The sequence below is a fragment of the Purpureocillium lilacinum genome (assembly GCF_023168085.1).
Source record: "Purpureocillium lilacinum CBS 284.36 DNA, scaffold_7, whole genome shotgun sequence".
Lineage (NCBI taxonomy): Eukaryota > Fungi > Ascomycota > Sordariomycetes > Hypocreales > Ophiocordycipitaceae > Purpureocillium > Purpureocillium lilacinum.
In genome coordinates, this window is record NW_027072117.1 from 487,567 (window position 1) to 510,626 (window position 23,060).

Genomic DNA, 23,060 nt, shown 5'->3' on the forward strand with positions numbered 1-23,060 from the left:
CGCCGACCCGAGGAGATGCAGAGTCAGCAGCGCCGTCTGGAGCCCTTGACGCGGAGGCTGCCCTGAGCAGTCCCGACCTCCTTCCAACGCTGGCGCACAACATGTCGGCCTAACCTCACCGATTTCCGTTGATACCTTGGCCTTGGGCATCGATACCTCTGCGATATCCTCGCCCACGCAAACGGCGGTCGGGGATCCTGGCGACCGCTCGGGACATAATATGTGGCCCTGGGGATCTCCATCCTGAGGCTTCATTGTACCGGCACGCCAGACGACCGTCGCGCAATGGGAATGTCGCCGCCACACAGTCTACACCTTCGAGCCAGGCGCAAGCGTAGCGATACACAGCATCATGTCGTCCTCGAGGGACCACCATGTGAGTAACTTGCCCAGCAAGGCTATGCGCGGTCTGTTTCCCTGACAAGCTGCTAACACAGAGCTGACGTAGGGAAAGCGGAGCAGCAAGTACCCGGACAAGTCCTACTCAGACAAGCATCACTCTGACAAGCACCACTCTTCGGACGGACGTCACCAGTCTAGCAAGGCCAAGCCCAGTTCCAGCGGAAGCTATCCGTTGAGTTTCATCTTCGTCGTCAACAGGCTCGGATTTTATGACGCACCTCCCCTGGATCCGGAAACCGAGATCGACTACTGCAGGGACAAGTGGATGAACACATTGCCGCCGAGAGTCTGGTACGGATACACGAGGGAATACGAAAGCCGTGTGATGAAATATTACGACGGCTCCGTGACCGTGGCTTCTGAGTACTACTGGTCCCGTGGCAGCTTGGGCCAGCCAGGGTACATATGCAAGATGGAGGAGGATGGATCCATGAGCGTAGCTGAAGAGTTCAGCTCCCGTGGTGTCTTCTCTTGCAACCCGCATTTACCGCTTGTGATAATACCCGAGGACCCGACTACTTGCGCCCTAACGAACCAAAAGAAGGTCATGCATGCCCTGCATTTCGTCCACGCGCTCAACCCAGACGGCATCTCGTACGCCTCGACAGATGACCTTTCGCAAATTCCGATACAGTACAGTGCTTGTCAGAAACACCTTGATGGCGCGCGCTCAAGTTTGATACCGAGCCTCGTGCCACCATCGTATGAGCCCCCTACAACACCACCACGACGCTCAAGGGGGCTGTCCGGCGACCTTGGAATCCTGCTGGGGATGATGGCATTCAGCCGTAACACTGTTGAGGAGGTTTTCGTGGGCCGCAGTCCCTTGTGGCGAAACAGGGTGTGGCACGAGAGTGACCATCTTCCGAGGCTATGTACGCCGCTCGCCCAACCCCCTGAGAGTCGCGGACCGCTGACTGAGGTTCAAAAGACCCAACTGATACCCGCCAATGCCCCGTCGGCTTCCTGGTGGTCGTGTGCCTGGACCCCGACAACCCCGGCTCGACTCACGAGCGGCTGCAAAGCTTCCAGTGGGGAAATAGCGCGATCGTGAAGGAGCCGAGTTCGTCGAAGCGATGACGACTTTCCGCCCATGGCGAAAGGATGGTGCGTTTTGTCTGCCCGCTTCCCCTGCGGCCCATCGACTTTCTCCCAACAGGCGAACCGCCCCTTGGTCATTCTGGCAGGGTCCAACTTGGCTTCCTCTGGTATGCAGGCGACTTCCTCGCCGCAGGACAGATCGCCCGCGCAGGGCATTCAAATGACGTTTTTTGTACCCTCTCTCTCCTTATATGTTTTGCTGGAGACCTGGCCTCGCTTGTGAGCTTGGCACGGCTTCAGCGACTTTCTTCTACTAGGAACAAATTGCTCGGTCGCAGGCGGAAGGACCAGACGTGTGGCAGCACCCCGTGCTGTTCTTCCACATCCTCCTCCTCCGCCGCGGCCTTCAACACACCACGTTACAGAACAAGTCCCCTCCCTTCTCCCCGGTGGACAACCATGGATGACACGACTGGACCAAAATTTGCGACGGGGTCTGTCTACCGGGGCTTGGGAGCGGGCTTGGGGTTTCTGCCGACACAGACTCACTGACATTTTACGTTTACGTTTTACGTTGACTACTCGAATTTGACAACACAACGACAACGACAACAGGGCGGTGACGGACGTACCGTACCGCTGGGGAACTGCACCCGGAGCTCCGTTTAGGGATGGAGCAGGCAGGGTTAGGCAGAGCAGGGCAGGGGAGGAACGGACACGTCCGGACGGACGGATGGGCTTACGACGAGACGTTTCCCTATGACCTTTGAACTTGTTCTTCGTCTTATCTCTCTCTCCTTCTCTTTCTCTCTCTCTCCTTGATTCCTTCCTTCCTCTTGTTCGTCGTCTTGGTCAATCTCCTATGTGTGTGGACGGACGGACGCCCTGCCCCCCCCTTTTCGCGGTGGGCAAATGTTGCGTAGTCTCTCCTTTTTTTTCTTGCTTCGAAAATCTCGAATTGACAACAACAGCTCGCTCTATGAAGACGCCCCCATCAGATGGTTGGACTGGCCCTCCATCCCTCTCCTTCCCCTTCTCCTTGCGCCAACGGCCTATGCTGTTTCCTGCCACGAGGTGGCTCGCCGCCCAACGTATAGTTACCCTATTCATTCTATGGACCCACTACTCCGCCAGTATTACGCCATCCGTGATGCTGCTGCCCCCAAGTCCGCCAGACATGGTCGCACGAGCGGGATAAAGCTGGTCTTCGTCGAAGAGAGGGGCGCTGTCCCGCAGCGGCATGAAGTCTTTCACTATCCCCTCCTTTCCCCTGCCTGTGCAAGGCTGTGCAAGAGGGGGGACGCTCCCGAGCCCGTGGACGGCCTCCTCTTGTTCATGCTGATGATACTCGGGGCATTTTAAAAGGCCGAGAGAGGAGTAACGGCCCCCTCAGACGGCGTCTGGTAGGCGCACGGCAATGTCGCCAGACTGTGTAATGTATCGGACCCATGGCAGGGACGGGTATTGCAGCTGGTGGAGGTGTCAGTCCGGTGAATCTTAGTCGGACGCGGAAGAAAGGCAACAGAGTGGCTAGACGTACCTTGGGCTCGGTAATCTTGAGATACCGCACCTGGATGCCGCTGGTGGTAAAGTAAGGGATCTCAAACTTGACCTGAATAGGGCGCTTCGCGCCTTTGCCCATGCCGCCGACGCCGCCCATGCTGCCGCCGAAGCCGCCCGTCATGCCGCCGCCGTGCTCGTCATCGCCGCGGACGCTGGGGAGCCCCAGCTCGGCGCGCATGAGAAACTCCTTTTGGCCGCCAAACTGCTTAATCTTCCAGACGATGGCGCTCTGCTCGGGGGCGTAGTGGACGGAGCCAATGTTGGTGCGGAAGCGCGGGGTGTCGGCGTCGTCGGGGACGGGGACGATGATCTCGACGTTGTTTGCGGTGCTGCGGCGCTTGAACTGGGCCCTGGCCTTGAGGGTGTACTCGATGCGGGAGCCCGAGTGGGACTCGACGACGCACTCGACCCAGATGAGGGGCTTGACCTGGGTGTTGAGGCGGTAGGACATGAGCTCGAACTCGCCGTCCGGGGGGATGAAGGAGATGGTGCGGTCGTTTTCGAAGCGCGAGAGGCGGACGCACTGGTGGAACTTGACGTCCTCCATCTCGATGGCCTTGCCGCGGGTGGTGCGGCCCGTCGTCTCGAACATGACCTTGTCGTTGAGGCCGAGGCGCAGCTCGGGCATGCCGCTGAGGTAGCACTTCATCTTGATGGCGCCGAGGATCTCGGAGCGGAGGACGTTGCCGTTTGCGCTGACGAGGAGGTTGAGGCTCTCGACGACGTCGAGGAAGACCTCGTTCTTGCGGTAGCGGATGCCCTCGGAGCGCCACGAGACGGCGTTTGTGACGGCGATGGGGGGCCGGGCCTGGATCTCGAGCTTGTGCGACTCCTGCGTGATGTACTCCTGGAGGATCTTGGACTCGGTCGTCTGCGGGTAGCCAAAGTCCATCATCTCGTCGAGGAGCTCGTAGATGATGACGAAGTTGTCGCGGATCGACTCCTCCTCGAGCGCCTTGAAGTACTCGGTGAAAACCTGTACGATCTTGTGCAGGAAGAGGAGGATCTCGGCGGCGTTTGTGTTGCGCTTGGTCAGGGCGAGGAGGTAGAGGTTGTTGTGGCGGATGTAGAGGTACTGGCGGTGGTGTCAGCGAGGGGACCGGGGAAGGGGGGGAGGAGTCTGCCGGAGTAGAGGGGTGTTCTCGGGGGGACGACGCACGTTGATGCCCTCGTGGGAGAAGCAGGGCGGGACGGCGGAGGATTCTTCTTCGGCTTCGGAGAGGAGGACGGGGAACTTTTCGACGGCCGACATGGGGATGTCACCCCTGTAGTTGCGGGCGAGGAGGGTCTGCAGTTGTCAGCTCTGTGCGCTGCGGCGTGCGACGCGCTCGAGGGGGGCCAAGGGCGAGCCTACCTTGCCCTTGAGGTCGAGGAAGAAGAGCGCAGACGCCATGGTGGATGGCGGCCGACGTTGCGTGTCGTGGTCGTGATCGTGGTGGTCGAGTCGTGGAGGAGGAGGAGGGAGGGGGAGCGGAGGGGCAGGCAGGCAGCAAGGAGGCGGGTGGGCGTCAATTGGCGCTGCGGCCGACAGCAGGAGAGGGAGAGGCGTGCACGAGCGCGGAGGTGGTGATGTTCATGCGCGTTGCGGACGGCTGGAGCTCCGGGGGGACGGCGATGGACGCTCACAGACGGGTCATGGTGGTTCGGGTCGGAGTGACGATATGGAAATTTGGCTTCAAGAGCTCGTGCTGCCTCGTGGCGCTGGCGTGGGTGGTGGTCGTTATGGGCGGTGCTGCTGCTGTTGCTGCTGCTGCAGGTCAGGCTGGCTGGCCGTCAGTGGAAGCTCGCCAATGAGAGGTCACTGGAGCTGTTCCGTCCGCTGTCCGTTCACTGGCTGACCCGGTAAAACGCCGGCCCTGCCCCTGGCGGTGCTCAAACCCCCCACCGTCGCGCCGCACGTGACCCAGCCCAGCTCGTGGAGCCCGACCATGAAAATATTCCACCCGTGCGAGCCACGAGGTCCTCTTCTCCTTTCCTTTCCTTCACCAACGCGCCCTCTAGACAGTGCAGCCCATCCTCCAGCCCGCGTCCAACCGGCATTCTGTCGGTTCGAGCTGCGGCGCCGTGGACGGCAGCTGCGATTTCGCGGCGCGGAGAACGAAGGAAAAACATTGGTTCATTAAGAGCTGCCCGAGTACGATGAAAGTCACCCCTGTGGCTTGGGCGGCGTCAGAGGAGCCGGACATTCTTGCGATTCGATTCTTTTGCCCCTTGCACGGTACTGTATGCCGTGTCGCCACCAGGGAGCGCAACAGAGGGTTGGCTCGAGGCGGTCTGCGAAGAGAGTGCTGCGAAGACGGTTGACGGGGCGCAGGCCGTGCTGCTGCATTGGGCCTCGTGACGGCACGCGTGCCGATGCCTCGGCTGGCGAAGAGTGATGATGGGTGGCTACGTCGTCGTCGTCCGGCGGGATGCTATCTCTCTGTCCGTCACGCTATCGCCCTATCGCGGTCCTGTTATCCGCATTGGAGCAAGACGAGTACGCCTCTGGGGTGATATCTCAGCTGAGGGGGACCCTGAGGCGTCGTCGGCGATATGCCACAGCAAGCCACTGCCCGCTGGCGCCCTTCCTGGTAGCGACCCTTTCGTGGCCGGGGCGTCATGTGACGACAGGTCTGCTTGGGTGGTTTGCCGACATCGTGAAGAGGGGCTCAACAGATTCAGTGGTTCGGGCAGGTGACTAGAGAGATACGCTGGAACCGCTTGGGCAGGAGGCCGGATCCATGGAGCGGCTGACGCAAGTCCGCACTGGAGCGTGCTTCGGCCGGTTGGTTGGGTCTGTGGATGTTTGGCGAGTAGGGGTCTCTGGGGAAGCCCTGCGCGGTGTGACGACCAACCGGGCGTGCTTTGTCCCCAGGATCAGGATCTGGCAGACAGAAGGGTGCCTGAGATGTGAATTCGCCACCGCGACAGGCATTGGGGCATGTGAAGCTGGAACCTGGAGCCTTGGACGGCAAGATTGCGATCCGTTCGGTGCTTCAGCGGTGCCTCTCAGTGCGTGTTGTGCCGTACTAGGCATGTCCCATGGCCGCGGCGCCTCAGGGCAGTACCATTGGTGGTACTGGTGTCGGGCACGCCGCCGCTGCCACTGTCACTGCCACTGCTGGTGCTGGGGCGGGCGGGCCGGGGAACAAAGGCGGGCGGGCGGTGCCAGCCCGTCCGTCCGGCCGTGCTCGAATGGCCGTCTCAGTTGAGCAAGGCGTGGGAATGGAAGGCTGCTGGAAGCCGCTGACCACGGGCGGAGAACGATGCCTGTGGCTCCTCCACTGCACGGGTAGCCCGTCCGCATGTGATTTCCCCACCGAATGCAGGGATTAACGGCAGCAGCATTCACCCACTTACACGTGCTTTTTCTCTCTTCCCCAGGCTTTCTGCCCGCCGCCAGCCGCAGGAGGACGGCAGCGCAGGGAGACCCCAGGCTGGCCGCCGTGCAGTGCTGCCACCCGAGCAGCCGGGCCTGTGACGGCGTCAGTCGTTCCCCTGTCCGCCCGTGCTCGTGAATTTGCATTTGCATTTTCAAGCATCCATGGGGCCGCCCCCGAGCCGTGTCGCTGCGCCCGCCTGCGTTGCGATCGGCAAGTGCTCTCTTTTCGTGCTATCGCAACCTGCTGGCATGCTTGTGAAGAGCGGACTCGGAGGAACTGTGACTTGTAGTTGAGTTCCAGCACATCGCCTTCTCAGACCAGATCATATGCCTCTTCCATTGTGCCTCTCCCCCCTTCCAGCTCTGGGCCGGCCAACTTGCCCCGGATCATGTCTGGTTTGGTGGACCGACCGACCCAAGCTCTGGCCTGGGCTGGCTGGTCAAGCCGCATGTGGCAATACCGCACCGCACCGCACCAGACCGCGGGTTTCCGACGGCCAGAGCTACCCCTTCGCTGCCAGTCTGGCGCCGCTGCTGTTACGTATTCCGGAGGGTTGTTCGGCCCCGGAGGGCGAATCGCGGGGAACCTAACGCGCTCTGGACGGGGGGCAGGGGACGCTGCCCGTCGAGTCAAGTGCCTGTAGCGGCAACGGGCAGGGACAGCGCTGGCTGGCTGGGTCGCTCGCTCGCTCAACCGGGCTGGGCTGGGCTGAGCGGGCGAGCCTGGGACCATTCAGGGAGGGAGGAGGTTGCCCAGATGGACTGAGCGGGATGGAGGACGGAGGCTTGGGGGCGCCCCAACAAACTCGGCGACGAGGTACCTCGTGTCGTCGCCTACGTCAGCGTTGGGCGTCATGGCGCCTCGCTGCGCACCCCGTGCTGTAGGGCACTCATGCACTGTAGTGCACTGCCAATGCGCCAAACAGAGCGCCTGGCCTGCATGCAAGGAAGTTGCCGCATGTCACTCGCAGACAGACTTCTGGGATTGTTTGATCCCCCGTCTCTCCGAGCGCGGCGTGGGCGAGCGAGCAGATAACACCCACGGCGCAGGTTGGCCGGCGGCCGTCACAAGCCAAAAAAGAAACGCACTCACCATCAGCGGAGGGATGGTGGCTTGCGAGGGGGGCCCAGCACATGCCCGGGGTACCTCCATGCCCATGGCGCGCACTTACAGGGCAGCGACCCGCTAAAAAGACACCCAACCCAACAGCCCTTGGAGCAAATCCGCAGCGCCTGAACGGCAGAAGCAAGCCCCGGCGCCACGGGATTGGTCGAGCGGCGCGCAATCACATGCTCGCCGCCGCCGGGCCCATCGTGAAACCGTCTCAGCGCTGGAACAGCAGCAGCAGCCCAGAGCAGCCCATGCCATGCCATCCTCCTCCTCCCACTTCTTTCGCCCGCCGCCGTACGCACGCACGCCCGCCTTCAACGCTTGCCGCTGCTGTTGCCGCCGCCGCCAGCCCCGAATTCCCCGCTCCTCGCAAAGCGAAAAGCGGCTTTAACGCCAACAGGGATACCATTGCGCCCGGCCCCAGGGACCAGCATCCGAGCCGCCATCGGCATCCGCTGCTGCTGCTGCGCGGACCATCTGCCAGCGCCTCCGCCAGACCACGCACCACTGCCACAAGTTACAACCACCACCACCACCACCACCACCACCACCACACAACCACGGCTCCCACGCCTCGCCTCCCTCGCGCCTCTCTGCCTTCTTCCTCCATTGCCAGAGTACCTCAACCCGTGCCAGTGCGTCTGCCTCTGCAGCTTCGGCATCCAACCCGCCCAACCAGTCCCTCGCAGTCGCCGTCGTCGCCGCCACCGCTATCGACTGGAGCCGTCTCCGTCCAGCCCGTCCGGCGGCGCCTCTGCACCGACAGCGACTTCGTCTCCACGACGAACCCTCCCCAGTACAAATACAACACCCCTACCCCCGCCGACCGCCCGCCTCGACCACGCTGCCTCGATGCAGTTCTCGCCTCCCCCCGACATCGACTCCCTCCCTACCCGCCTGCCTCCCCTGACGAGCCATGATCGCGACAAGATGCTCCCCTCCCTCAGCAGCGTGACCGGCGACGTGATGCTCGACCAGCACCTCCCGCCTCCGCCGCCGCCGGCTTCGGGCCCGCCGTCGCACTGGCCCTCGCTCAACGGCCCCATGGCCTACCGCCAGCCGCCGCCGCCGCCGCACCAGCCCGATAGCCCGGCCACCATGGACGTCGACGGCAGCAGCGTCGCCAGCACCGCGACGCCCCCAGCCGGCAGCGAGGGCACCAACGGGCTCAGCATCGACGACCCGGACGTGCGCCTCGCTGCCGAGGCTCTGGGCGACCTGCGAGCCGGTAAGACTCGTCCCGCCGTGTCACGATGGACCTAAAACGCTGACGTTACGCAGACTTTGTCTCCTCCCCTCCGGACAGCGGCTCGCTGCCGCCCATGAGCCCTCAGATGGTCGCCGCGCAGACCCCAGCGCCGCGAAAGTCCCGATCGCCGCATCAGTCGGAGCCGCTCCTCTCGCTGCTCACCACCTCTCACCCGCTCATCAGCAGCACCATTGGCGGCGCCAGCTCCGCCTACGGAGGGGCCAAGAACTTTTCGCCCCGCTTCAAGTCGGGCGCCGAGTACGTCGAGGGCTACCTGACGCCCATTGCCAACACGGTCAACTCGGTCGGCCGCGTCACGGGCGTCGAGGGCGGCGTCAGGTGGTTCCTGGGGTCGCGCCGACACGCCCCTCCGGCCGACGAAGACGACGGCGGCTCCAAGAAGAGGCGCAAGATGGGCGGCTCCAACGAGACGAGCCAGAGCGTCATGGACCAGGCGAGGGATCTCAAGAAGCTGTCCGAACTGGGCGATTCCCCGTCTTCAGAATTGAGGAGCCCGCGGCGGCTCTCGTCGGCCAGCACGGTTGACACGCTCCCGGCGTACGACGACATGCGCTCGCCCGCCTATACGGAGACGGCCGGGCCGCAGAACCCGCCACGGTCCAACCCGGCCAATGCGCCGTGGCAGTCTCGCCTCATCATGTCCACGTCGGGTCTCAGCGTCGCCATGAGCGCAGAGAGCCTCCGCAGCCTCAAGTACTGCCTGAAGTGGCTGCGCTGGAGCAACGACCACATGAGCCGTGTGATTGGGAACCTCAAATCGGCCCTTGAGGAGTATGAAAAGGTCGACGATGAGGTGGCAGAGGGCCAGGGCCAAGACGGCAACGACGAGCCCCTCGCCGCGGGCCAGAAGACGCCGCAGGAGTCGCGCATGGAACTGGCCGACAAGATCAACACCCTCAAGCGCGACGTCCTCACGACGCTGCAGGACTCCATCAACACCGTGTCCAAGTACACGGGTGGCGCCCTCCCCGAGAACGCGCGGACGCTCGTGCGCCGACACCTCACCAGCCTGCCGCAGCGGTTCCGCGTCGCCACCATGCCCAGCAGCGCCGAGGGCGGCGCCAAGGACAGCGACTCGGCGATCCGCGAAGGCGCGCAAAAGGTGCTCGTCCTGGCCAAGGAGGGCCTCGACATGGTGACGCAGATCACGGGCGTCGTCGACGGGACGATTGTGAGTGCCGAGGAGTGGTGCGAGCGCATGGGCAAGAAGCGGCGCCCGTCGACCGACGAGGACCGGCCGCTGCCGCCGACGCCAGAGACGAACGGCGACGTCAAGATGGGGTGAGCGAAGCGAAGCTGACCCGAGATGACGAAGTATAAAAAAGGGCGAAGAAAAGCAATAATCTGAGGAGAGGCGGCAACATCAACAGCAAAAGATGGAGCCGCAAAATATGCTGGGAGAGCAATACCGATCCCCAGCGCCGACCAGCCCTGCTGTATAAGCAGGGCTCCTCATTCCTTCAACCCCCCATTTTTTTCTTTCTATTTATTTCTTTGGCGCGGTCTTGACTTGGTTCCTTGCCGACAAACGAGCGAGCGAGCGAGCGCGGCCTGCAACCGTAGGGTCACGGAGGCTGCACATATGGGAACAGGAACAGGACTGGACACGGGACGGAACGGAAAGATACCTCACTTTGTGTTTATTACGGGGACTTGTGGCCTGTGATCTGGGCCAGCCGGCCGAGCGAGCTGACTGACGGGCGACGGTGGGAAACGTTGACTCGTGCACGGGGCTTTTTGCGGACAAGCAAATGGGAGAGTGCACCAGGGGGTGGGTGAGTGCTTGTTGGTGAGTGCTTGGCTCGGTTGCCCGGCACTGCGGTCCACGAGGGGGCTGTCTGTATCGGGAGGCGTTTTTGGCGTACCATGTGCGGATCTCTGGGGAGTATACTTAGTTGGCAGTCCTTTGGGGCAAGGGAGCAGGGGTACGGGAAATGTATCACCGAATTGAACTTGTTCCATCCGAGGTGCGAGCACTCCAAGACGGGAAGTCTGTTGACTTAACCCTGCCCTGACCCGTCCTGACCTCACCTGACTGACCTGACTGACTGGCTGAACTGGCTGCAGGTTTCCAGGTTTCCAGATTTCCCAACCCGCCCGGCCCGTGTCTTCGATCTAATCTTCTGCTCTTCAGCGGAGCCACGGTCGTGTGCGTGTGCGTGGTCCTGTTCACGTTCGCAGCGCAACACAGCGCAGCGCAGGCGGGTTAGGGGGGTTACGCCGTTAGGAGGGCTGGTTGCCTGGGCGGTTGGGCACGTTACTGGGGGGGTTGGTCCTCCCACGAGGTTTGGGTGCTTGTCTGTCTGCTTGCGTGCCTGTTTGTTTACGGACCTACCATCCGTTCGCATATCCATCTACCCTCCCGTCTATCCTCCCGCCTACCCACCCGCCTACCCGCCCGCCTGCCTACCCGCCTGCTTGTACTCGTCTACGCGTCTGCTCTGCCCCTCCCCCCTCTCTCCTCTCCTCTGGGGCGTAACGCGTCGCGGTGCATTGATCTTGGGGGGCTTGGCTGCTTTTGCTTCCCGGGATTGGGTTTTCTGTGGAGAGGGAGGTTTGTTTACCCTCCCCCCTGACTGGTAAGGGGAGTGTGTGTGCTTATGCTTGTGCTTGTGCCTGTGCTTGGGCGTGTGCTTGTTCAGTCTGGCTTTCTCGGGGTCTGTTGAGTTTTTTGCGTTTGGATTGGGTTCTGGGTTGGACAAGTGGAAGTGGAAGAGAAACGTGGGTGGGTGTTTTGAAAGGCCCGCGACTTCGACTCAACACTCACCACGACTTGGCAGAATCACTCGCGAGCCACGAACCCGCCAACGCACTCACGCCTCATCGGCACAGCACAACGCCAACAACATCCGGCTTCGTCGCTACTTGTCCACTGACTACGCGGCCGTCAGCAACGACCAATACCCGCTGCAACAGCCACCGCCACCGTCACCACCACGCAAGGTCATCTTCGCGAGTCCCAAACCGCCAACGCACTCACACCTCATCGTCACCGCACAACATCAACATTCAGCTTCGTCGCTACTCATCCACCGACTACACGGCCGTCAGCAACAACCCGCGGTACTACCCGCTCCAACAATCACCATGCCCGCAGACGAACCACCATGGTTCGCCCCCCGCAACGCCATCGACAGGGACATCGCCGCGCGCCTCCTCGCCCTCTGGCGCCGCTCCCACCACCGCTGGAAGCGCGACGTGCGCGCCGAGTTCAAGGCCCTCGTCCCCATGGCGCGCGTCACGCGCGGCACCTGCAAGCCGTCGAGCCACCTCATCGTGCGCAAGTTCACGCCCCCGCGCTGCTTCTCGTACTCGTCGAGCGGCGGTGGTGCCGAGTCCGTCGCCACCGTCGCCACGAAGGCCAAGGGCGGCAAAGAAAAACAAGCTGGCGATGCGTCGGGCTCGACTGATGTGCCCTCATACGCCGTCTTCCTCGTCCTGGTGACCATGTTTGGCCTGCAGCCGCTCACGGGGTATGGCTGGTGGGACGCGTTCCGCAGGAAGCACCCTTCGGCTACGACTTACACTGCCCCGGGCGCGGTGCCGGCCAATGCGGCGCAACTGCTCTTCGCGGAGGAGGTGGCTGCCGCGGCCGCGGCGAATGGCGGAAGCGATGCGCGTGAGGTGACGCGGTACCAGCTTCGCGGGAGTGCACGACGTGCCCGCAAGCTCGACTACCGGAAGAAGAGCAACAGCAAGTCGCCCCAGAAAGAGAAGAAGCAGAAACAAAACGAGCACAAGGGCGGGGAGAAGAGAGGCGAGAAGAAGAGAGACGCCAAGACGGAAGACACGAAGGCGAAAGACGACAAGAAGCAGAAAGTCGAGGGGGAGAAAGGCAAGGAGAAGAAGAACGACAAGGAGCGCAAGGATGAGAAGAAGGTCGACGAGAAGAATCTCAAGGAGGAAAAGGACCGCGAGCCCAAGAACAAAAAGCAGAAGAAGGAGCCGAAGGTCAAGGTTGAGCCGGACGACGACCAGGACAACGACGTCATATACATCTCTTCGGCCGAGTCCAGCCCGGTGAAGCGAGAGCCGTCGCCGCGCGAGACGGTGGATCTCACAATGCCGGCGATACAGACAAAGACGAAGCACAGCGACTCGAAGCGGGACAAGAGGAAGAAGAAGAAGAAGAAGGGCTCTGATGGAGTTGGTGCCAGCGAGACGAGCAAATCCGCTCTGCCTCAAGCAGATGCTTCCAAGCACAGTAGCTCGAAACGGGACAAGAGGAAGGGACCCGACGAGGCGAATGCGAGTGCTGGAACCGGAGGCGTCGGCGAGATGAGCGCGCCAGTCCAGCCCCAGACAGAAATGCCCAAGCACGTTGGTGGTTCCAAAGGAGACCAGCACGATGGCTCGAAGAGAGACAAGAAAAGGGGCCCCGACGCGATGGACGTGGATGCCAAGATTGAGGGAAGTGCCAAGATGAACGCACCGACTCTCCCTCCGACAAAGAAGCCCGCTCTCGCGGGACCGGCGACGGCTTCATCGACGACGGCAGAGACTCAGGGGCAGCATAACATCGGACGCCGCGCAGCTGGCTCCCCACCGCGGGACGCCCCTCGGGGACCTCGCATCCTGCCCCCGCGTGGACACGAGAACCCGCGAGATTCGTGGCAGCCGCGCCAGCTTGAGTCTCGGCGATCCTCCACATCGTGGCAGACGTACTTTCCGGTCGTCAGACGTGAACCGCAGGACACGCCCTGCCCTCGCCAGCAACACGCGCTGCCACCGCGGCCGACGGCGCATCCTCAACACTCCGCGACACAGGCTCCTAGCAGGCCTGGTGCCTCTGCTGCGCCAGCCGTGCCCTCTCCAGCAGACAAGGTCTGGGACGACCTCTCGAAACTGAAGTCGAGCGCGACGGTGCCTTCAGCCGCCGCCCCGACGCCGCCGGCGAAGGATGAACAATCCGTGCAGGACCTGAAGGGACAGGTCGCACAGCTAAAGAAGACGAATAGGGACCTGTGGGGGAGGATTGGCAGTTTGGAGGAGGAGGCGCGGAAGCAGGCCGGGGAGGTGGAGGTGCTGACGGGGAGAGTCCAGATGCTGGCCGAGGTGGTGGCGCGGCAGGCGCGCGGATGAGGCGGCGAAGTCTTCACGTCGGCGTAGGGAGATGAGAGGGGCGAAGGGCATGAATTGGAGTAAGGGGTTACAAGTATGGAGTGAACAACGCGCCGGACTGTCAGGGTTTGAAGCTGGGAGACGGCGTTCCAGGTCGACCGCATCTGACGCCTCACCAACATGTCCGACCGGCTACGACGATGCAGCCTCGGACAAATGAGCACCGGCTACAATTTATGTACAAGTAGTCGTGTAATATATATTCAAACTCTTGGTATTTGCTGACACTGCGCTGGGAGTGTCCAAGGTGCGACCGTTGGGGCCTTCACTCGGCGGCTTACACCAGACGCGGCACAAGCCACGCGAGTCAGGAGAAGTTCAACAGCCGCAACAAACACTGCTTTGGGACCGCCAGTCAGTATTCGTCAAGTATGTATTATGCACAGACATTTCAAACGTCACCTGTCCTAGCCCAAGCAGCAAGAATGCTGCGCCCAAGTCAGCGTCTCAGCCGGCACGCCATCTGAGACAGGCTCGTGGGCCACACAGCCCGAAAATGGAGGCGCCGAGCGCCAGAGGGACTGCAAGCGGCGCCGCGGCGCTCCAATCAGGGACATGCGGCTCCCACCGTCCTCGTGCTCAGCTTTCCGTCTTGTGAGTCGTGGTCGTCGAGGACATTGATGACTTGATAAGGATCAGCGGAGAGTGGGTGGACGTCATGACAGTGTTCGACAAGCAGGACTGTCGACGACGGCCCAGGAGTGTGGTTTCTTTGTGAGATCTACACTTGCGTTTGTTGACATTCATTCAAGCACCATGCCAGCTGCTGGAGGACCCTCATGTCTCACATACATGGATGCTCGTTTAATGGCTGCCGCAAGCAGATTCTACGCGTAATGCGCCATGTTGTTGGTCATCAGCTGCCAAGGAGCATATTCCAAGAGCGTCAGAGGATATTAGGATGCCCGGCTATCAGTTAAAGACGTGCTGCACGCACAATTTATGAAGCGCGCCATTCACGAGGCGTCTGACAGTACACGAGCGTCACGACCTCTCCGCACCCTTCGTCGTGCCCCTCATCGCCGCCCGCCATGAGAGCCACGATACTATCAGCGCTGGCGCTCGCCGGCGCAGCGCTCGCCATGCAAAGACGAGACTCTGTCCTCGAGGCGAACCCCAACAAGCAGAGCAAGATGCCGGTGGTCATGGGGCTCAAGACGTCGAACTTCCAGCAGAAGCAGGACGCCGGCCTGTTCGACCCCGGGCGGTACAAGATCCAGGAGGCGACCAAGTGCCAGGGCGGCAAGGCGGGCGAGTACAGCTGCAAGAACGTGGACTTGCTGGGCCACCTGACGCACGAGACGATGGGCAGCCAGACGCGCGCGGGCAACGACATCTGGGGTGCGACAATACCCTCCCATCCATTCGTGGAGCAGTGGCTGACAAGACATGAACAGGCTGGACGCACACCGACGGGCGCGAGTTTGCCATTGTCGGCCAGACCGACGGCGTCGCCTTTATCGAGGTTCTCAAGAACGGCACCCTTCGATACCTCGGGCGGCTGCCCACGCAGACGGGCAACGCCATCTGGCGCGACATCAAGGTGCTCAACAACCACGCGTACATCGTGGCGGACGCGTACGGCCACGGCCTGCAGGTGTTTAACCTCACCAAGCTGCTGGCCGTGGGCAGCGAGCCCAAGACGTTCAGCAAGCTGCTGGACCTGGCGGCGTGGTACGTGGGCTTCGGCAGCGCGCACAACGTGGTGGTCAACGCGGAGAGCCAGACGGTGTTTGTCGTGGGCGCGGGCAAGGACGGGCTGGACGGGGCGTGCAAGGGGCTCGCGGGCGCCGCCTCCTCCAACGCCAACTCGTCGTCCAACGGCGGGCTCATCATGCTGGACGCACGCGACCCGGCCAAGCCGAAGCTCACCGGCTGCGCGGGCCAGGACGGCTACGTGCACGACGCCCTGGCAGTAACATACCAAGGCGCCGACACGCGGTACCACGGGCGCGAGATCGTCTTCGGCTGCAACGAAGACACGCTCACCATCTACGACGTGACGGACCGGGCCGCGCCCCTCATCCTCAGCAAGACCACCTACGACGGCTTCAACGGCACGGGCGCGTACACGCACCAAGCCTGGCCCGTCGACGGGCCCTCCCTCACGCACCTGCTCCTCGACGACGAGCTCGACGAGGAGCACCGCGCGCACCAGCCCGGCGGCAACGGCGACGCGCACACGACGACCTACGTCTTCGACGTGCGGGACCTCACGGCGCCGCGCTGGACGGGGCGCTACAAGGCGCCCGTCAAGAGCGTCGACCACAACCAGTACGTGCGCGACGGGCTGAGCTACATGGCCAACTACGGCAGCGGGCTGCGCGTCGTGGACGTGTCGGGCGTGGTGGCCGACCCGTCGGGCCGGAGCATGCGCGAGGTGGCGCACTTTGACTGCTTTCCCGACGATGACGCCGAGGGCGGCAAGCCCGAGTTTAACGGCGCGTGGACGGCGTATCCGTTTTTTGCGTCGGGCACGGTGCTGCTGAATTGCATTGAGAGGGGGGTGTTTGCGCTCAAGGTGAATAGGGGCGCGGCGTGAGAGGGTGGTGTGGTCGATGGGATGGTGCGAGTGGCATGGGGGGGGGTTGTGTTTATATCGCATTACTAGACTGCCTGGTATTTGGTGGAGGCATGGGGTTCATGTTTATAGGGAGCGAACTGGATATACATAAGTTGTAAGGATTGCGTTGTGCGGTAAGCGTGAAATATCATCAAGTGCCGTCGTCTGTTCACTACTTCAAACGTCTCGCCGGATTTCTCATCGCTAGCATGAAAATACGCCGGCTATGGCTCTTCTATATCGACTCGGCATTACCCTCGGGCTCTGTTCGTCCTGGATAAACCACTTCATTACATGTCGGCTCATTTCGTAAATGTTCATAGCAACGCCATCGCAGTCACAGCCCCTGACGGCCGAGCTGACATCAATGTGCATACACGCAGCCTCACCTCGGCCGCGGCGCGACAAAGTACCCCAGCCCCAAACCCGGCCCCGAGTCCTGCGGCAGCAAGCCCACGTCGCGCTTGAACCGCATCAGCCACTCGGGGTTATCCGCCGCCGTCTGGTTCCACGGGTCGTCGCTATGTGTCGAGCACTCGTCAGCAACGGCACGACAAAACACCTTCCCGCAAATATTCAAGCACAGGCATCATCAAGTAAAAGACTTTCCAAAAAAAAATGAAACCGGGCCAAGGAGAGACAGAGTGGGAGGGAGAAGATAGGGTACGGAGGGAGAACGAGAACGTGAAGGGGGACAGCGGAACAAAAAGGCACACAAAGAGGACAAGGGAGACTCACTCGTCAAACTCGAGCCACCGCGCCTGGTACTGAATCTCCTCGTCGCTCGGCACGTGCCTATTCGGGTTCTTGTCCGACACGGCCGCGGCCACGAAGCGCGCCAGGTCGTGCGCCAGGCGGCGGTACGCGTTGGCGTCGTTGGGGAAGTAGGGCGGACGCGTCGACGCCGTGACCGCGGCGGCCAGCTGCGAGTGATGCCCGTGGGGTCCGCTTGCCGTGGTGCTGCCCGCGGGTGAGGATCGCGACGTCGTCGTCGTAGATGCTAGGGCCATACCGGCCGCTGTTGTGGTGGCGGTGGTGGTGGCAAGGAGGGGATGGTGTCGGCCGCGGTGCGGGTTGTTCATGGTGTGGAGCTGGTAGAGGCGGGATTGCTCCTCCTCGTGCGGTGGTGTTGTTGTCGTGGTGCTATTGATGAAGGGCGGTTGGGTGACGGCGTCGTCGGCGGGGAGGTCGAGCGCCCAGAAGAGGTCCATGTCGTCGGTCGTAGGGAGAGGGTTGAGGGGAGGAAACACGGCGGTGGGAGCGACGATGCCGTCGGGAGGCAACCCCTGATGACCCCCCGGCAAGAGGAGATCCATCCGCGCCCCCAGCGCCGCAACGTCAAGATCCGTCCCATCCAGCTGGCGACGCTCATCTTCACCATCGCCATCCTCCTCCTGGTGCTCATCCTCCCCCATCTGCCCCAACGCCCGGCCCTTCACCCCCTCTAGCCACTCCGTCGACGCATGAATCATCCTCAGCAGCCACCCGGCCACCACATCCGACGGCGCGCTCGACCGCTCCTCCGTCAGGCGCACGATGCGCGCCGCCTCGGCCTGCATCTCACGGTCCGACAGTGGCGCGGGCCTCAGACGCGCCGCGCGCGCAACGGCGGCCCGCAGGCGGCGCTCGAGCTCGCACCCCTCAAAGATGTCGTCCTTGCCGTTGATGCGCAGCGTGGTGAGGCGGTTCTCGGCCTGGCCGCGCACCGTCTGCAGCATGGCGCCCTGGAGGATCTCGGGCGAGGCGGTGGCGAGGTCGCGCAGCCACGAGGGGCTTGGTTTTGTCGGTGCCGCCGCGGTTCCCGCTGATGCTGATGCTGATGGTCCAGCCGTTGATGATGTTGGTGCTGGGGCGGATGGTCTGGCTGCTGGTGGAGCGGCCGAGGACATGGAAGCGGAGGCGGAGGCGGAGGCCGCGCCGCCGGCGAGGTCGGCGCTGAGGATGACGCGGCAGGCCTCGCGCTGAATGTCGGCGTCGGGGGGCTGGTCGCCCGCGGCGTCGAGGTGGTTCATGATCCAGTACTGGAGCTCCATCTTGAGCAGGTCGTAGGCCGTCGAGGGCGTCCAGGGGGAGGCGCCGCCGGCCTTGTAGGGAAGGGGGGAGTTGCGCTCGTAGTCGAGGAGATCTATACCACATCTATCTGTCAGCAACTTGAATACAAAGGCACTCCATACTAGCCAAGGGAGAAGAGAGGGGGAGAGGAGGGAAGGGGTTGCAACATACACGGCGGCATCGAGTTCTCAATCGTCTGCAGCACCGCCGGGTCAAACCCCCAGTCGCCGACCCAGTCGCGCATCGTGCTCCCCGCCTTGAAGTGCTCGCCCAGGTGCTCGACGCGCATGGCCCAGTCGTCGAGGCACCGCCCGCAGAAGCCGCACCGCGACCGGATCGGCGGCGCCGCGGCCTTCCACTCGTCAAACGCCGCGCCGGGGACGCCCGCGCCCACGCGGTGCACCAGCCGCAGGTGCTGCATCAGGTGGTCGCGCCGGTAGAAGGTGCGCTCGTCCACGGCGCGGCGGTTGCAGAGCGAAAAGTTGTGCGACTCGACGTGCGCCGCGTCGGGGCCCTCTTCGCCGCAGAAGACGCACACGAGCGTGGTGTCGCCGCTGCCGTTGTTGTTGTTGTTGTTGTTGCCGTGCCCTTGGCCGCCGCCGCCCTCACCACCACCATCATCATCCCCATGGTCCCCGTCGGAGCGACGATGATGGTGGTGGTGCTGCTGCCGCACGGCCAGGGGGCCCGTGGGCGTGCACACCCACCGGTCCAGCGGCAGGTGCCACGTCTTCTCGTGCCGCTGCCAGTCGTACTTTGTGCGAAACTCCTCGACGCAAAACGTGCACTGGAAGACGCCGCGCGAGGGCCGCCCGAGCGTCGACTGCCGCGGCGGGAGGAGGGCCTGGTGCCTCCTTCTGCGGCGGCGCCGGCGGTGCTGGTGATGCCGCCGCTGCTGCTGCTGATTCTGGTTCTGGTAGTCCAGCGGCGAGGGCGGCACGCCAAAGCTCGAGGAGCGGGACGAGGCGACGGACCCTTCGCTGGGCGGGTTGCTGTTGTCGCCGTGGCGGCTCAGCGAGGAGCGGTTGCTGGCGGACGCGCTGGACCCGTCGTCGGAGAGGTAATACGCGGAGCGCGAGGCGGTGCTCGATGCGTAAAACGGCTCGTTGGCGGCGCGGTAGATGGCCGTCGCGGCGGCGGGCTCGTCCTCGGGCGGGGAGTTGGCCCAACGCTGCAGCGGATCCATCATGTCCTCGAATATGCCCGGCGTCGCGGCGCGGCGCGGCGGCACGATGACGTCGATGGGCGCCGCAGCAACAGCAACAGCAGCACTATCGACAGCTTCCCGCAGCGGAGAGGCCGGGGACGAAGAGCCAGACTGCTGATGCTGCCTGTTGATCTGCGCATGCACGAAACGCGCGCTGGACGCCGCCGCGGCAGCAGAGGACGGCGGCGGGGGCGGGCTCCCGACCTTGATGCGCCGGCGGCGGGCGTTGGCGAACCAGTTGGCGACCTGGACGACGTCGAGGCCGGTCAGGGCGCAGAGGGCGTCCTTGTCGTCGCGCGTCGGGTAGGGGTGGTGCTTGTTGGCGGCGAACCAGCGGCGCAGCGTGCGGACGGCGTCTTGCGTGAAGAGCGGCCGCGGACGGGGGATGCCGGTGCCCGCCGCTGTGGTCGGTGCCGTTGTCGTCGTTGCCGCGGCGGTGCTGGTGTTGGTGGTGTTGCGTTGTGCGAACGCAGAGGCATCGTCTGCTGCGGTGTCCATCGTTGCGTCGAGCCACGGCAGGGACTCGGGGACGGAGCCGGACCCGGAGCCGTGCACAGACAAGGAAGCGTAACCCGGGTCTGCCGAGCCCGGCGCCGGCGTTTGTCCTCCCGGGCCCGGAGCAGCAGCGGCCGCCATTGCGGGAGGAGGCGGCCACTCGTCGTCCATGGCCAGTTACAGCCGCAGTCGCAGAGTAACACAGAAGAACCCTGTCGTCGACTGTGAGATGCGCTGGCCAAGATGCGGTGAGCGCGGTGTGTGAAAAGGGCCGTGAAGAAGAGGCGTCGTCGTTGTCGTCGACTCGGGCGCCGTCCCTGCAAGCCACGCTATGACCACAGTCATCAACGTTAACTCAGTTAGCCCACGCCCTTCAGCTGCGGAGGCGGCCGGCAGCTCCGGTTTTTAAGGAACTAAAAGGCAAAGCGCTCCCCGGGGACTTGTCAAGAGTGGGGCCGGCGTAGGGCGCGGCCGGTCCACCCGCCGGGTCCCAGCGCCGAAGTCGAGGCCGATGCGCCGAGTCATATTAGTATGTCGCTTTGGCTTTTATATAAAAAATATATAGCAGCCGCGCAGGCCTTCGTTCGTTGTCGGTCAACGTAGTCTCAACACGGCACGCTGTTCTTGGAACCTGCATCTGTGAACGCGCTTGACGGTTGACGTCTGTTCGGTGTTGGTCGAAACCGAAGCCGATATCGTCCCCCGTGCCTAGCTTCATCATGGCCACGGCCACGCTGACGGTGCCCGCGGCCGTCGCGGCCGTCACCACCTCGACGGCCATCGAGCTCGGCCCCCGCGGCGGTACCATCAACGACAGCGACAACGGCAGCAACGCCCTCCAACAGCGCAGCGCCCGCCCCCCTTCCTCCTCCTCCGACACCACCACGCCCGTCGACCCCATCCTCGAAGCCTCCCGCCTCGCCGACAGCACCGTCCCCGACGGCGGCTTCGCGGCGTGGTCCGTCATCGCGGCCTGCGCCGTCGTGTCCTTCTGGTTCACGGGCGTCAGCTACTCGTGGGGGGTCATGCAGTCCGCGCTCGTCGCCTCGGGGCTCGCCTCGGCCTCGACGCTCTCGTGGGTCGGCTCCGTGCCGCCGACGCTCATCGCCGCCTGCGCGGTGCCCAACGCGCGCCTCGTCCGCGCCGTGGGCCTGCGCGCCGTCGCCCTCGCGGGGATCCTCATCATCGTCGCCGCCGAGGTCGCCAGCGGGTTCTGCGCCGCCAGCGTCCCCGGCCTGTTCGTCGCCGCGGGCGGCATGCTCGGCCTCGGCATGAGCCTCTGCTTCACGACGTGCGCCGTCACGCCCGCGCAGTACTTCCACCGCAGGCGCGGGCTGGCCAACGGCGTCGTCTTCGCGGGCGGGGGGCTCGGCGGCGCGGCCGTCACGGTGCTGCAGGGCGTGCTGATCCAGCGCTTCGGCGTGGCGTGGACGTACCGCATCGTCGGGCTGGCCGCGCTCGTCACGGGCCTGCCCGCCGCGCTCGTCATCAAGGAGCGGCACGTCGCCACGGCGGGTGCCTCGCCTCCACCTGCGGCGGCCTCGGCGGGCAAGATCGAGTGGCGGCTGTTCCGCGACGCGCGCTTCCTGCTCATCTTCCTCGCCGGCGCCGTCGCCACCTTTCCGCTGCTGGTGCCGGCCTTCTTCCTGCCGCTGTACGCGCACTCGCTGGGGCTGTCGGCGTCGGCGGGCGCGGGCCTGCTCGCGGGCTTCAACTTCTCGTCGGCGCTGGGCCGCGTGCTGTGCGGCCTCATGTCGGACCGGCTGGGCCCGCTCAACACGCTGCTGGCGACGCTCGTGGCCAGCGGCGCGGGCATGCTCGTCCTGTGGCCGGCGTCGACGACGCTCGGCCCGCTGGCCCTGTTTGCGGTCCTCAACGGCGCGTCCAACGGGGGGTTCTTCGCCACGATGCCGACCGTCGTGGGGAATGTGTTTGGGTCGGCGCGCGTGGCCGTCGCGCTGGGCATGGTGGTGACGGGCTGGGGGCCGGGGTACCTGATGGTGAGTTGTGTCTCTCCATTGCTGCTGCTGCTGCTGCTGCTTCTTCTTCTTCTTCTTGCTTCCCTCCAAGTGACATCTTGATGAGGTCAAAATGTGCTGGTGTGCTAGCGTGCTGACGATGCCAACAGGGCGCGCCCATCGCGGGCTACCTCCTCGACGCGTACGGCGGCCAGGACAACGGCCTGCAGGCGTACCGGCCCGCCATGTTCTACGCGGGCTCTCTTGCGCTCGGCGCGGCCGTGCTGGTGGTTGTGATGCGTCTCCGCATGAATCCGTCGCTCAAGGCCAGAGTGTGAGGGGATAGCGTTGTAAAATGTATGTTACAAAGTAGATGAAAATCGCTCAGGAGTTTGTGTCACACTGTCTCGTGCACACACCGGGCGGCAAGCCGTACGGCGATAAGCTGGCGGTGTGTCGGGAGTGGGCAGCATGTCGCAGTGTATTATTGCCGCATGCCATTCAGTTGCTCAGCACAGCACGCAGGTGCTCATCTCCTCTCGAACTCGCAAGAATACAACCAAAAATGCCACATCGTATAAGTCGCGCCTCTAATACAAGCATCAGCAACGATGGCAGTTCGGGTGCAAGACGGCCACCAAACCCCCCAAAAGACGCTCACTCAATTCAATCCGCACCCCAAAACCCAACCATAGGGGTAGCAGCAAAAAGAAGAAGCATGCACTGGAACCCAGCTGCGACCATCGACAATGACGTGATGGGAATGCAGACAGAAGAAGGGCAAAAAAACAAAGGCGTGCGGCCATCGGGAGTCGAACCCGAGTCGGCTGAATGGAAATCAGCCATGCTAACCGTTACACCATGGCCGCTTAGATAATTAGTGAGCCGCAAATGAGCTTTATACGCGTAGCTG

The 23,060-nt window shown here is 63.4% G+C and overlaps 7 protein-coding genes and 1 non-coding gene across 8 annotated transcripts; 5 read left to right on the forward strand and 3 right to left on the reverse strand.

Annotated features, from left to right (window-relative positions):
- Positions 1 to 352: 352 nt before the first annotated feature.
- Positions 353 to 1,343, forward strand: PLICBS_009061 (uncharacterized protein; the record flags this gene model as incomplete). The annotated part of the gene is made up of 3 exons (XM_065601538.1): positions 353 to 376; positions 449 to 1,035; positions 1,334 to 1,343. 3 exons carry the CDS (start codon positions 353 to 355, stop codon positions 1,341 to 1,343), a joined length of 621 nt encoding a protein of 206 aa, XP_065457610.1.
- A 1,489-nt stretch (positions 1,344 to 2,832) lies between these two features.
- On the reverse strand, positions 2,833 to 4,399 carry PLICBS_009062 (AP-1 complex subunit mu-1-like; the record flags this gene model as incomplete). Its single annotated transcript, XM_018327853.2, has 4 exons — positions 2,833 to 2,913; positions 2,984 to 4,081; positions 4,166 to 4,294; positions 4,361 to 4,399. The coding sequence occupies 4 exons, from the start codon at positions 4,397 to 4,399 to the stop codon at positions 2,833 to 2,835; spliced, it is 1,347 nt and encodes a 448-aa protein (XP_018173569.1).
- A 4,012-nt stretch (positions 4,400 to 8,411) lies between these two features.
- PLICBS_009063 (uncharacterized protein) lies at positions 8,412 to 10,036 on the forward strand (the record flags this gene model as incomplete). The annotated part of the gene is made up of 2 exons (XM_018327855.2): positions 8,412 to 8,709; positions 8,763 to 10,036. 2 exons carry the CDS (start codon positions 8,412 to 8,414, stop codon positions 10,034 to 10,036), a joined length of 1,572 nt encoding a protein of 523 aa, XP_018173571.2.
- A 1,802-nt stretch (positions 10,037 to 11,838) lies between these two features.
- On the forward strand, positions 11,839 to 13,833 carry PLICBS_009064 (uncharacterized protein; the record flags this gene model as incomplete). Its single annotated transcript, XM_065601539.1, has 1 exon — positions 11,839 to 13,833. One exon carries the CDS (start codon positions 11,839 to 11,841, stop codon positions 13,831 to 13,833), a length of 1,995 nt encoding a protein of 664 aa, XP_065457611.1.
- Positions 13,834 to 14,903: 1,070 nt separating this feature from the next.
- PLICBS_009065 (uncharacterized protein) lies at positions 14,904 to 16,414 on the forward strand (the record flags this gene model as incomplete). The annotated part of the gene is made up of 2 exons (XM_018327857.2): positions 14,904 to 15,213; positions 15,270 to 16,414. The coding sequence occupies 2 exons, from the start codon at positions 14,904 to 14,906 to the stop codon at positions 16,412 to 16,414; spliced, it is 1,455 nt and encodes a 484-aa protein (XP_018173573.2).
- A 406-nt stretch (positions 16,415 to 16,820) lies between these two features.
- Positions 16,821 to 20,330, reverse strand: PLICBS_009066 (uncharacterized protein; the record flags this gene model as incomplete). The annotated part of the gene is made up of 3 exons (XM_018327858.2): positions 16,821 to 16,956; positions 17,174 to 18,560; positions 18,659 to 20,330. 3 exons carry the CDS (start codon positions 20,328 to 20,330, stop codon positions 16,821 to 16,823), a joined length of 3,195 nt encoding a protein of 1,064 aa, XP_018173574.2.
- Positions 20,331 to 20,908: 578 nt separating this feature from the next.
- Positions 20,909 to 22,485, forward strand: PLICBS_009067 (uncharacterized protein; the record flags this gene model as incomplete). The annotated part of the gene is made up of 2 exons (XM_065601540.1): positions 20,909 to 22,189; positions 22,318 to 22,485. 2 exons carry the CDS (start codon positions 20,909 to 20,911, stop codon positions 22,483 to 22,485), a joined length of 1,449 nt encoding a protein of 482 aa, XP_065457612.1.
- Positions 22,486 to 22,944: 459 nt separating this feature from the next.
- Positions 22,945 to 23,016, reverse strand: PLICBS_009068. Its single transcript has one exon. It is a non-coding gene; the product is annotated as a tRNA-Gly (tRNA).
- Positions 23,017 to 23,060: the final 44 nt, after the last annotated feature.